The sequence below is a fragment of the Anoplolepis gracilipes genome, chromosome 4, assembly GCF_047496725.1.
Source record: "Anoplolepis gracilipes chromosome 4, ASM4749672v1, whole genome shotgun sequence".
NCBI lineage: Eukaryota > Metazoa > Arthropoda > Insecta > Hymenoptera > Formicidae > Anoplolepis > Anoplolepis gracilipes.
The window spans coordinates 5,314,934-5,328,665 of record NC_132973.1 but is presented as its reverse complement, the minus strand read 5'-3'; the positions used below and the strand labels follow the sequence as shown (position 1 = coordinate 5,328,665).

Genomic DNA, 13,732 nt, shown 5'->3' with positions numbered 1-13,732 from the left:
AGAAAGAAAGAGAGTATACATAGATGCTGTCTTTCAAAATTAATACCAAAAATTATTACATTAAAGGATATTTTTCCATATTTTAAAGAGAAAAATATTTATTATTACAAGAGAATTGTTTTTATTTATTAATTTATAGTTATCATTTAAAAATACAAATCTATATTCTTATGTTCTACATATCATATTATAATATACAACTTTTAAGAAGTTTTAGATATCAATGTTAATGAAATAAACAAGAGGTAGTCCATTATACCTCGCATGAAAAGCATATCACGAAAATCTAGGCTTTTACTAAATCAATAATCTCGTCTATTGAAACTATTATTTTATAATAAATTTGTGTTTTTTTCTTATAGGGGATATTCCAAAGAATATTTTTAGTAAAAAAAAAATCTATTTATTTTTTCTTAATATGTTGAAAACTTGCTCAATGCTTACGTTAGCCGTTCTACCCCACATTTCCCTACATATATAAATATATCGCATTTACAAGAAGCTACTTCATCTTGACGTATCAGGAAATGCTCAGCAAGTTGTTATTCGGAATCTGCGCTTTCCAAAAAGTAGAATGTGTTTATTCCCTAATGGGAACTAATGGGTTGCTCCTCAAACGGACGGTTACGGATGTCAGACAGAATGAGTGATCGCGCATCACGCGATCCGATTTTAGGGAAAGATCCTCGGTCGAGGGACATCGGAGAACGCGCGGTCGGAACGCTCGCATTGTCCGAGCGTATTCGGCGAGCGTACACGCGAGTACACTGGGGACGCGACGCTACTGTCAGCCGTGATTTACGAAGCTCGCGAACTTGCGCCAGCAGCCCCTGTACGTAACGTTCTCGCCCTCGGGTGCGGATACGACGATCGGGCACCCGAGGACGTCCGGTTCGCATCGTCGGCTATAATTCACATGGCCCGCTGCAAGCGCCGTTGGAATCTTCATCAGCGAAATATGTAGTCTCAGTGACGGATTTCGGTTAACTCTTTTTCGTACTATCGCAATATTTCACGTTATCTGTTCGCCAATCTACCGAGCGCGAGTAGAGAATGTTACTCGAGTAAAAATAGATCGAGCATATGTGTATGATGTAATGGAGGATCGTAGTGTGTATAAAAAAAAAAGTAGAGATCTCGTGGATGAAAATAATGATTTTTAAATAAAAAGATCAATTACATGTATCTCGAACAATATATAAAATTGTTTATAGTTCACGATTGTAAAAATATGTAATTATTGCATTTATGACAAAGAGAAAAATTTTAAATGAAATTTGAGTCAACAAATAATATCAATGATATTTATTCTTAAAATAAAGACACCGATTTAAAAATTATTATTCTACATTTTTACAATACATCTGTGTTTTTATAATAATATTATCTTGATGTCAAAAATATCATTTTAAAAATCTGATATCTCGAGAAGACTTTCCCTATAAATTATAATAAAATATCTGCTCGGAATATAATTCTTTGCCCTTTGAGGTCATCAAGCGCTTGTCAGAGTCCATCAAAATTCAATTAATCGATCAACATGGCGTATGTACATACGCGCCCGCGGGATCTCGTGCGACAGATAAAATAAACGCGGCGCGCAGGACCATGTGGAGAGCTTCCGGGTTAATTAGTCTGTCAATGCGGCCCGCTCATCCCATACGCGGGTGCAAAATGCGAGGAAAAGAAAGAAAGAGACAGAGGGAGAAAGAGAGGGAGAAAAAAAATCGAGAAAAAAACCAGGCTGATTCGACAGCAATCGTGCCCATTTTGGACGACGATATATCGGACTGTCTACTACCATCGTGCCCCACGTGTGGAACTCTGCGTCTTGTTTGTTATTTTTGTGTACGTCACGGACATGCGTTGGCGGGTACCCGAGGGCATCAAATCTACCTGAAGCATCACTATCTCACTATGAAATTTTTCAATTTTCCAGCTGGAACCGAAAGCGCGATATTAGCATATTGTGATTTGCTTCGGGTTTTTTTTCCTAGAATTCGCGTAGTATTTATCACTTACTAGTGTCAGGCGTAACAACAATTTTCGTATCCAGCGTTATTTTTGGAATGATTTAATAGACTCGTGTGCAAATTTTTATCACATTGGAATATCGTTATCTTTCTATAAAGGATGAGCCAAATATACTTGTAACGTTTATTAATAAATTTGTAGAAGATTTTAATCATTACTTCTTATTTATGAAAGAAGCTAATTAAAAAATGTTACGTATATATAATTAATTTTAAAGTAGAGTTATTTTATGTTGCAGAAATATTGCAGAATTATTAGAAATGTATTCGTTAAAATAAGAAAACTTTACGAAGCTGTTTTACTTTCTTCCTTAATTAAATACATGTAACGCTTATATACATTCCACTTACTTTTTCTCATATCATGTACATCCTTTCTCACGGTTGTTTTAGATTTATAATAGGATTTGAATTTTTTTATTTAAGCGGTTCAGAGACATTCGTGTAAAAACATGCTCATATTTTAATTTTTTTCTAACCAAATCTCACCGACGTGCTTGGCAATAAAATCATGTCACGAAAAACTATAATCACACAGCTAATCTTGTAAGCAAGATTCATGTTTTTGTTTTTTTTTTTTTTGGATACATTCGTTCATTCATTACCGCAATTGTTGCAACGATTCCATATAAGAGAGTCGATTAAGTATTATACAGGTTATTTATATTCCAGATATGCTATTGATTTTTTTATTAAAGTTATTAACGAATCTCTTCAATAATATAACGATAAAATGTCAGAGAATTATTCAGTAAATTAAAATCTTGTTAAAAGTTAAAATGTATGTGCATAGAAGGAATTATCAATCTGCGCAACGGAATATTTTACGGTGAAATCGGATTAAAAGTTGAATTTGAAAGTTGAGTAAAATAAAGAGACAGTGAAACTTATTATTAAAACGTATTCAATTTCAGAATACAAAACACGCGCAAAACGCGAAAAATATTATCGTGTTATAATATTAAACAGAAAGGTGCGTGAGCAGTGTATCAATCACATCTCGTCTATTGAATTTCATTAATCTAGCATAGATCGTGCAAACGGTTCTATTGTATTTGCTACATCACGTAACGCCCTTTGAAGTAAAACCGATACAACCCCGACATTCTCAGTTAATCGTATCGAGCCATTCCTGACGCCGTTAAGTCAATACTTGATTCTAGGCGACTCTCTAGTGCAATAATTAACTGTTGTGTAGTTTGATAAGTAACCGCGACCATAAGATGCCTAGTTTCCTCTTTAACAAAGTAATTGACATGTGACAGTATAAATAAAGTCTATGGCGAATTACATATATATTATACGTAAGAGGGTTAATTGAATCAAGTCTTGATATTATATGAGAAAGAATTGCAATTAAAAAACAATTGGCTTATCTGGAATAGTCACATTTCTGATTAACATGGAAATATTCTTATTCAAGTTACGTCAGATTAGTAAATGTGTCAACGACTATCAGCTGCCTATCCAATTAAGAGCAATAAAACGAAAAAAAAAACTCTACACGTATTGCATAAGAACGGACTTCACTAATGACAATGCAAAAGGAGAAAATCAGCCTTTCAACGATATGCTAAGTGACACAGTCCGCGAACCAAGTGGAAATTAACGATTGTCGAGAAATACGATGAGAAATCGATCGCGAGATAATAGGAGGGTCACGAAATTCGAGAGGCTACTACGAGAGTTCGTCGAGAATTAACCAGGATCGGAACCATTGCCGGTGGGTTCATAGCCAATATAGTAGTTTATAATCGGGTTCATATACGCGGAATGCGATGATTAAGACATGTGGGAGAAAGCACTATACGTGGCGCGAACTATGGAGAATCGACACGGGTGCGAATGATGCTCCCTTCCTCTTCTATCTCTCAATGCGATACACTTTAATGACATTACGAGCCATCGGCGAGCGAGGTGAGCTAGGTAGAAGAGAGCCACCACGTGGCTGTTGACCCATTTCGGACTTTGTGAGCGGCTGCAATTTCGTTACGGCCTCTCGGCGGATCCGATAACTTCGCAGTATTACTGATGCAATATAAGAACTTCGCAATCCGTCCGTTCGCGCATACAAACCCGCTAAATTCGATCGGATTTCACGTCCGGACAGACGTACGTCCGAGTGTCGACGCAAACTCTCTTTTTGCGGATGAAGGATACTTCGGATGCTCACTTTAAAATTGGAAAGCGCGATTCTCTGCCAATCGTAAAAAGAAGTCGATTCGACTTGGCAAGAACGGTGGAAGTCACGAGCACTCGGATAAGCTGAAGAGACGAATCTTCAGGAGTCATTTGGAAGCTTAAGTAGCCGGCCTGAGATTTTCTAATGGTAAAAAAAGTATATACATTACGCAAAGAAATTAAAGGCCCACCTTCTTCCATATAAAAAAAGGCCAATTTTCAAGTATAGTTGCAGCTTCCTTAAAAATAATCCGAATAAGATCAATAAAAAAGCGTTGCTAATCTTGAAGTTTCTAGATTTAGAATCTTTAAATAAATATCAATTCTTTCTATTCGTTAGAAAATTACATTGCAAAAAAGCAAATTCCATTGCTGCTAAAAAAGTCTTAGCACGATTTTATTAATTGGGTGTTAAAGAGCAGAGTTTTGGCTTTAAGTTCTGTTTTTAACCAATGTTTTATGATTTTTTTTCGCCGAGATATTCATTATTAAAGCAAAATCGAACTATTGACTTTGAACGCTCGTAACTAGTGAAAACAATAATCATTAATTTAAGTTTTCGAAATGTACAGAAAAAACTTAACATTCCGGCCTTTTGTATGAGTAACTGAAATGCTTTTTACTTGTAAATATTGTAGAGTTGAAAATTTAGCGTGTTTTTACTAACTTTTATTGATTTAAATAAAAAAAGATAAAAGTGCAATTTTTACTTGACTTTTAACCTTTAGAGGACGGGAAGCAAATATTTTGGCTTTGAACTATTTTCACTTTAAATATTTTACATAAGGGACTTTTTGGTAATTCAAATTCAAATTTTATTTAAAAACTTAAGTTTTTACAGGTTACATCTGTTGATGATATACTCATATATATTTTAGTGAATATATATTTTTTGGTTACTTTTCTCATTCGAAACTAAGATAAAAGATGAATTCTTTGATGATTATAATTTTATAATGGTTCTGTGGAATTTTTCTATTTTTATTACCGTATCGAACAGGAAGTCAATATATATTGGATCTATAAGGGTCGCTTATTTTTCATAGTACAACACTATAATAAAGATATGAAAATTCTGACTTCAAATTACAAAACTTTACGAAAAAATATGCCCGTCCTCTAAAGGTTAAGTAACAATTACGCTTTAAAAATGAATAATGATTGAAAAAACGATAGGAGCATTTTAAAATGCTAATTTTTCTCTTTAAATTGCTTTTTTAATGATTATTGTACAATCATGTTTTCACTAGCTATAAGCGTTCAAAGTCAATAGCTCGATTTTGCTTTAATAATGAATATCTCGTCGAAAAAAAGTCATAGAACATTCGTTTAGAAAGTAAATTAAAATTAAAACTCTGCTCTTTAACACCCAATTAATAAAATTGTGTTGGAATTTTTTTTGAATTCGGTATTCTTGGACAAACTTTTGAAAAATTTGTTTAATCGACGGACGTCACTTTCTTACAATGTAATTTTGTGACGAATAGGAAGAATAGAAATTCATTTAAAAATTCTAAAACTAGAAACTTGAAGCTTTGAAACGCTTTTTTATTGTTCTTATTCCGATTATTTTTAAGGAAGTTGCAACTACTTGAAAATTGGCCTTCTTTTATATGAAAAAAGGTGGCCCTTTAATTTTTTTGCGTAATGTATATAGACTGACTGAGAACGCGCGTTGGTTTTAATCGATGATTGTATTATTATCAAATGGCGTTTGTGTATTGATAACGCAGATGTATTCAAGATACTTTATTTCAAAGATCTCTCCTTCGGTGTTTTCATCAATCTGGATATAGATCTGTCTTAATTTGCACTTTGCGGAAGGTCAATTATGTCGAAAGTCTTAGATTCTGACATTTAATTGCGTAATAAGTGAGATATAATAATATTGATATCGATCACAAATATTTCGCACACTCCATAACAATGCGCTGGGCGCGCTATCAATACCAGCTTATAATTAGGCATTAATTAAATTAACGGTTAAATGGATGACATGGAACATTCAATATCCTTAATGGAACCATTCGCGTTCTAATCCAGACACGCTCCAGAGCACACATCTAATTATGTTAATCACGTTTAGAAAATCTCTTCCCTTGATTATAACGACGCGAAAGGAGAACTGACTTACAACTGTAGAGAGTCAGTCTTCTAAATTATCTAATCATATCATTTTGATATAACAAATCTTGTATTATTTTAAATATTGCGGCATGATTTTTCATGTTGATTTAATACGTCAGTTTTCGATTATATATCGCTCGGAAACAACATATGTGTCAAATTTTTCGTGAATTTTAAAAACTGATTACAGATGAGAGCAAAAGAATCTCTTTCTTTTAATCTCTTAAACCTTCTAAAAAATGAGAATAGATTTTTTCTTTAATTTATTTTCTTCACATTCAAGAACCGACTCTACTCGAAAGCCCGCCCTTCGCGAACAGGAATTTGCGAGGAGGTATTGAATCGATCGATGCCTCCTCGGCAAGGAAGGTTCCCCTGGTTACGTGACGCTCATACGCGCAACAGCGTGTCATTGTCATTGATGTCGAGCAACGGCCGATGATTGCCGGGTGTATTACCGCTTCGATGATCCGAATAACGGCCGAGGTCCTGAAGAATCCTGTAGGAGGGGCGTCGTGGTAGTTGTTATCGCCTGGAGGCACGGAAGTCGGCACTAGGCTATGCGAGGGTGACCACCCCTTCCGGTTCCGGTGACCAGCAATTGTCGGACAGCCAGCATCCGATCACCACGGTGATAAAGCCGATCAGAAGAGCCACAACGATGTAGATCTCCGCTTGTCCTAGCGAATCTGTTCACACACAGGACACACACGACGGTCTCGTGTAACCCGCTTGTCACGTGAAACGCCTGGTCAAGAAGCTAATTAGCATCCTCGCAGGGATAGCATGCACCGTGGGAAGATCACCGACGTGCACAGGGTGCTTAAGAGCTAATGCATGCTTGTTGCTTCAACCCCTTCAGGTATAATTTGTTATCTTGATTGTACACATATGCGCGCGTATATACGGTACACAATTAAATTAATTGCTTTAGATACTGCACATCGCTGGGGGAAATGTAAGACAAATCAAAGCCAAAATGTATGGAAACAGTGTACAATAATCTAGAATGTGTGATTTTGGAGAAAAAAAATGCGACGTGTAAAAAGAAAAGTAGATGGTTCGAATTGATTTAGGTTTGAAAAGTGAATGCATTTATCGTTCGTTTCGGCAGCTAACGGATTCGGCAAAAACAACGAGCAGCAAGTTAGTTTATAGCTAATAATTTCAGCAAACTGTGTGTCGCAGTAAATTTATCAGCAATATTTCGAAGTTTCAGTTTCAGTTAACTGAAAATTTGATTAATTAATGTTTGACTAGTAGTTTGCAAGTTCACTCGGTTATTCGATAAGATTGTAGAATTTCAACGTTAATTTGTACATATCATAATTTAAAAAATTATTACTGAATATTTCCAGCAATCTTATAATATAAAAAAGAAAATGTTTCAATAGAGAATATTATTTTTTAAAGAATTGATATTTTATATGTGTGTATGATTATTTTTGACAAGCATTTTATATAACAGTTAATTAACTTGAAACTTAAAAATAGATAAAAATTTGCATGCAACTTAAACATCTGGCCTAAGAATTAATTATTTTACTGAAGAATTAATATTATATATTTATTATTAATATACATATATATGTATGTTTTTTTCAAAAGTCAGGCGACTTTACATTTTTATGGCTAACAATAAGTATTATACAACCCTAATCCGCGATGAAAATTCGAAATTTCTAAAACGAAAAAGACTCTCCACAGCCAGAGCCGTATTTGAAAGTTAAAACAGAGACTCGAGCCGGCGAAGAACGTGAGTAAAAAGACGCTATTTCGTTTGTTCGTTTCATGAATTTTTCACAGCCATCGCCATTTATCCCTGATATTCTAACCGGTGAATGACTGTCACTGGCTGCAGTAGAAACAAAATGCATAACTGTCGTGAGACTGCCGCAAAGCAGTATAAAACGTTGCTCAGTAAAATTTAAATATCGTTGGAAATTAACTAGATTCTAATCCGATTATTTTCTTTTCCTATAGACGAGCGTTCTTTGAGATAACTTAATTGAAATCGTGGATTAAGTGAATGATTAAACTTCGATCGGATAATATGCAAAATGTTATTCCCGCATTAAAATTAAAAAAAAGTATTTTATTTCTAAAATTCTATGTATGAGAAAAAAATAGAGAATATGTCGATGTAACTAAAAATTCTCTGCTAAAGTTTACTAATATATTTTTTTATCGATTTTCTTGCCATTTACGGGAACGCAAATCGCGGATGGGCGAACTAACTTTCGTAAAATTGCAGGACGTGCTTTATGGTTCGACTTCGTGATATGAGATTTCGTGTCAGGTTGGTGCTGTTACGCCAAAGTAAAACTAAAAAAGTTCCACAGATTACTATTCCGCACAGAATCGATAAAGTAAACGAGACTGTAATATAAATTGCATCTGTATTATGTCATCATCATTTGCGCGAATGCAAGTTTTTGATGACTTGAGTTTTCATCGCTAAATCATCGGATTTAAGATACTTTCATGCAAAATTTTAATTACAGCAAGCAAAAACAGCATGATGTTAAAACGAACGTTTTTACACAACAACGCAAAACTATTACAAGAGATGTATCAAAAGAATAACAGTGACAACTTTTTATAAACTTGCTAAAGCATAAAGTCTGTATTTTATTCTGGAGAAATGATATAAGATAAAAGAACAAAAAAAGTATCCTACTCGTCACATTTACAACATTTATCATATACAATTAATGCCATTAAGAGTAAAATATTTTAATTAAAGTTATCTAAATTAAATGACAGTCTTAAAGCCTTCTACGGGGAGCCTAAATGTTAATTGTTCACTTTACTGCGACTTTTATTTTCTTGAATAAACTCTTAACAAAAGAAATGTGGCCCAAGTATCCATTAAAATTCCATTAAACAACACACCCATTTCAAACATTTATAACACATCACAAGCAACCATCAAACAAAATTAGCATAAGTCCATTTACCTAGAGGACCCTTTGACTTCCACAGACCCTTGATAAGGGTAGGATCGCCGCGACGCCAGTCGCGCCACCCACGGCCCCGACGAGCGGGCCCCTTAGACCAGCCCGTTCCGGAAGCGGCGGCACCCCCGCCGGCTCCACCACCGGTTGACCCACCGATGGATCCACCGGTAACCCCGAGACCGAAGGTAGCGGCCCCGGCGGCGCCGCCGCCACCGCCACCGCCACCGCCACCGCCACCGCCGCCTCCACCGCCGCTTCCGGTAGCACCACCGGTAGAACCACCGCCGCCAGGGCTCGGGGTGCTCGGCGACGACCCGACCTGCGGCTGACCGTGGGTCCCTGTACCTCCTCCAGCACCACCCTGTGGCATCGGCGCTCCCGCCGCTTTTTCGCGCCAGGGCAATTTCCAGGAAGCAGCATGAAATATACAGATAGAGCGTGCGCTGTTAAACTATGGATTCGCATTCGATCGATCAAGATAATTTACGATTATGGATTATATACATTCTTTTCCTTCGATTCTCGTTTATTTCCACTTATCATTTTTATATATCATAAGCTTACAAGCTTAGTATTATACATATTTGGTATTCTGAAAGAATAGTTGGCGAACAGCGCTTGGCTTTTATTGCCTTCTCTCAATTCGAAAATAGAGAACGTGAAATGCGAAGAAACATAATTGAAAAATATTTTTATAATAAATTGTTAATGGTTTTTCGTTTATTTAGTTTTAACTTTTTTACAAAGCCTCAAATTTTTGTAAAAAAACTTTTTTTTGTAGAATTTGCTTTCAATTTATAAAGCTAATTTAATTATAATATAATTATAAAGTATAGGTCTACAAAAATTGGATATTTTATGAAAAAGCCTTTCTGTAAAAAAAATTAATTTTATAAAAAGCCTACAACATATATATATATATATATATATATGTGTGTGTGTGTGTGTGTGTGTGTGTGTGTGTGTGTGTGTGTGTGTGTGTGTGTGTGTGTGTGTGTACGTATGTATATATGTAAACTGAATAACTTGAAAATCAAAAGTCAATGGTTTATTGTAAAATGATTTAAAATTGTGCACTTTTTGCTCGTACGCTCTCTATTTATTAATAATCCTAAAATCTTTATATAAATTTTACTTCGAATCAGACAGAAAACTTTATTCATAAAGAATACATGTATCGAAGGATTTTTTATATGTAAGTATAAGAATATATGGGGTCAATATAGAAATCGTTCATAAGTTTACAAAAGGAGTCAATTTTTATTAATATTTTACGGATTAGTTTCCATTTAAGGGGTCATGCTCAGTCAGGAATTTTGAGAAAATCGATTTTTTGGTTTTGACATTTTCTGTAAGTATATCATCTGGATATATAGTTTTTTTTTTTAATTAAGATAAGAAACGAGCGATTTTTTTATCGAAAATCGAAAGTTCAACTTTAGACATCCGCCATTTTATCCTAAATTAATATTTCGAAAATTTTTCCTTCAAAGACTAGATAATTTAATATATTAAATAAATCTTTGCAAATTTTTTATTTTGGATGATCCAGATCCGAGCAGCAGTGGTCACCGTAAAAAAAGTTTTTCAAAAGGACCTCGGAAAGAATTGTTATATCTTTTTTATTTATTAATATTTTGTAATAAAAAAATTATGTAAAATTTGTAAAAACATACTCTCTTCAAATATAAAAACTTTTGTTTTAAGTCACAGTATTTGAGAAAAAAAATCATGTTTTTTTGATTTCCTAACTCAGCATGACTCTCTCTAATTTTGGTAATCACGAATAATTATAATCATCAAAAGATAAAAACTAATAGCAAATTAGTAAGGTAAAAATATCAAAATGTGATATTTTCTATTTTATATGCATTCTTAAAATTAATATATATTATGCTTAGAGGTTGGCAGGATTTCAATCCGCTATTGGGTCAAGGAGTGACATTGATGTAAATGCATTGACGGGTAATTTACAGGAGTGAGTGATGAATTGTATTAGGGATCCACTCATTGTCAGTGTAGACAAATGATGACGATTATAATAACAAAGAATTATAAAGAGGTATATAAAGTGAAAATTATACGATTAAAAATTTACTATTTAGTTATATATGTCATAATTATTATAATTAATTCTGCAGCTCTAATGATGCAGTTAGCATAATCTAATTGAATAATTGAATAATTACATTTATATCATTATCTCTGAATATAATTATACATATTTTATAAAGTAAATAAAATTATTATTATAAAATTTAGTATAGTCATTTATTTATTCATGATATATTAGTTTTCATCTTCTTATTTCTTGACTAGCTTTTTATTACTTTGATAAATGCTGCTATTACATTTGCAATAGAAGGAAAATTAGAATTATGTTTATAATAATCTATTTTAATGCAATGTAATAAAAATTTTTTTGTTCTTAAATTTTCATTATGTATACGTTATTAATCGAAAAAAAAAACATATAAATAAATATTGTATTTAAACAAAGATTTAATAAAGATTATATCTAAAATTGAGATAAAGACATCTCTTTTTTTACATTAATATACAGTTTTTGAGAATAGTAGAACATGATAAAGTCGAAAGTAAACTCTGTTAAAATTGAAAAATCTACTAGTGAGACCAATTTTATCCGTTCAATAAGCCTATTCTTTAAAATATAAAAATTTAAGATTCGCTGGTTTCAATACCTGTTGCAAAGCGAATTTAGTGAACCTTTTCAACACGGAATTCATCAAACAATGTGCATAGTGAATACATAAGTATTGTGTATGTATAACAGCACAAAACTTATTTGATCCACTTTTCAGAAAATTTGAATGTACATTATCACATTTATTTTATAATCGAATTTCACGCTTCACTTGCTATGAATTGATATCAAACAATCATCAATCGTGGTAATAAAGAGAAGAAAAATTTCCAATTTGCATCCTCTCGAACAGTTAGTAAATTGAACTTGGTTGAATGGGTGACAATTATATAACTTTTAGTACTATCATTTCACAGCTACTAAAATGCACTCATCATTATTCGGAACTGGCTTGACCTATTTTTTTTTAAGAGATTTAAGAGCATACTTATATATTCAATAATTTAAACACCTTTCTCCTCTAAATTGGATTTAATATTTGTTACAATATAAATTTACTGAAATGTGAATCAACATAAATGTCCAGTGCTATTTTTGTCGCATGCATTGCTCGTGCCAAGAGTGTCGAACAAATCCTTTACAACGTATATGTGTATAATGAAGGTAAAAAGTTAATTTTTACCGTCAGGCTTGCGAAATATGTGATTGACGGGTTCGCAGCATCCTTAATGCAAAGTTATGTTAACGGCATGAAGAATGCAAATATTTTTTTATGAAGAATTATTTTTTTTTTATTTTTCTTTATCCAATAATGTTGACTAATCTGCATATGCAGATTAAAATTTAGATTTTGCGACACGACGAATACTACTCTAAGCTACGAATAGAAAATCGATAATTTCAAACGAAGTATAATTTAAAATCAAACTGCTGCAGCCTGTATTGAGGTTGCACGAATTATTGATTTGGCGCAGTGATCAATTTTGTTTTAACCAATCATGACAAGAATTGCTATTTTTATGAGAGTACCTTTTATCTTTGGTGCCGGTTGAATTTTTGATTACGTAATTTCGCAAAACGGTTACAAATCAATTGAGACTTTAATATTTCGTAATTCCAGAAATTAGTACGTGTTATAAACGGTTCACTGAACCGTTTACTAAGCGCGAAGTTTTACATTAATCGCGTGAAAATCTACGTTATAAAATATATAATAATCAATGAATCATAATATATTCTATATATATTTTTGCACAGATAATATTTTCTGATATTCAACAATTAAAATTATTTTATACAGACTTTTTTTCATGTTGTCTTTTATTTGATTCTTATGTATTTTTAAAAATAATCAATATCAGAATCAATATTATATAATTGATTCTAAACACAAGTGTAAATTAATGTCAGAATTAACGAATATTAAAAAAGAATAAATAATTTTTCTCGCAAATTATGAGAGTGTGTTTTGACTTTATAATAATGTATTTAAAATTTCAAGATGTTTGCAGATTCGTTTGTATAAACAAGCGCTAAGTAATACACTCTAATATTACATGTTTCTATGTAAGAGTCTAAATCATGTTTTTAATACTTACCGCATAAGGAGAGCAGCAAAATACTGGCAAGGAAGAACCACCCCATATTTCATCAACAGGTCATTCCGCGAAGAATCATGCTACATGACGACATCATTCATAACTTCACATATGTAGAAATCGTCAACGGCTAGTGCTGCGCATCAAAACTGAGGTGTACTGTATAAAAAAAATACAGTTTTAATTAAAATTTTATCGTTGAAAAATATTTTTGCTGACTAAATTAAA

General features: G+C 33.2%; 1 protein-coding gene across 2 annotated transcripts in view; it reads right to left on the bottom strand.

The window, feature by feature from the left end:
• Positions 1-242: 242 nt before the first annotated feature.
• Positions 243-13,732, bottom strand: part of LOC140664691 (uncharacterized) — a 60,548-nt gene continuing 47,058 nt past the window's right edge. The window contains exons 4-7 of one of the 2 annotated variants that reach the window (XM_072890049.1): positions 13,505-13,663; positions 12,589-12,630; positions 9,302-9,685; positions 243-7,030 (exon numbers count right to left, since the gene is read on the bottom strand). In XM_072890049.1, the coding sequence (XP_072746150.1) occupies positions 6,900-7,030; positions 9,302-9,685; positions 12,589-12,630; positions 13,505-13,550 (603 nt within the window). In that variant the 5' untranslated portion in view covers positions 13,551-13,663 and the 3' untranslated portion in view covers positions 243-6,899. The remainder of the gene's footprint in view (positions 7,031-9,301; positions 9,686-12,588; positions 12,631-13,504; positions 13,664-13,732) is intronic. The other variant, XM_072890050.1, reaches the window with a different exon arrangement.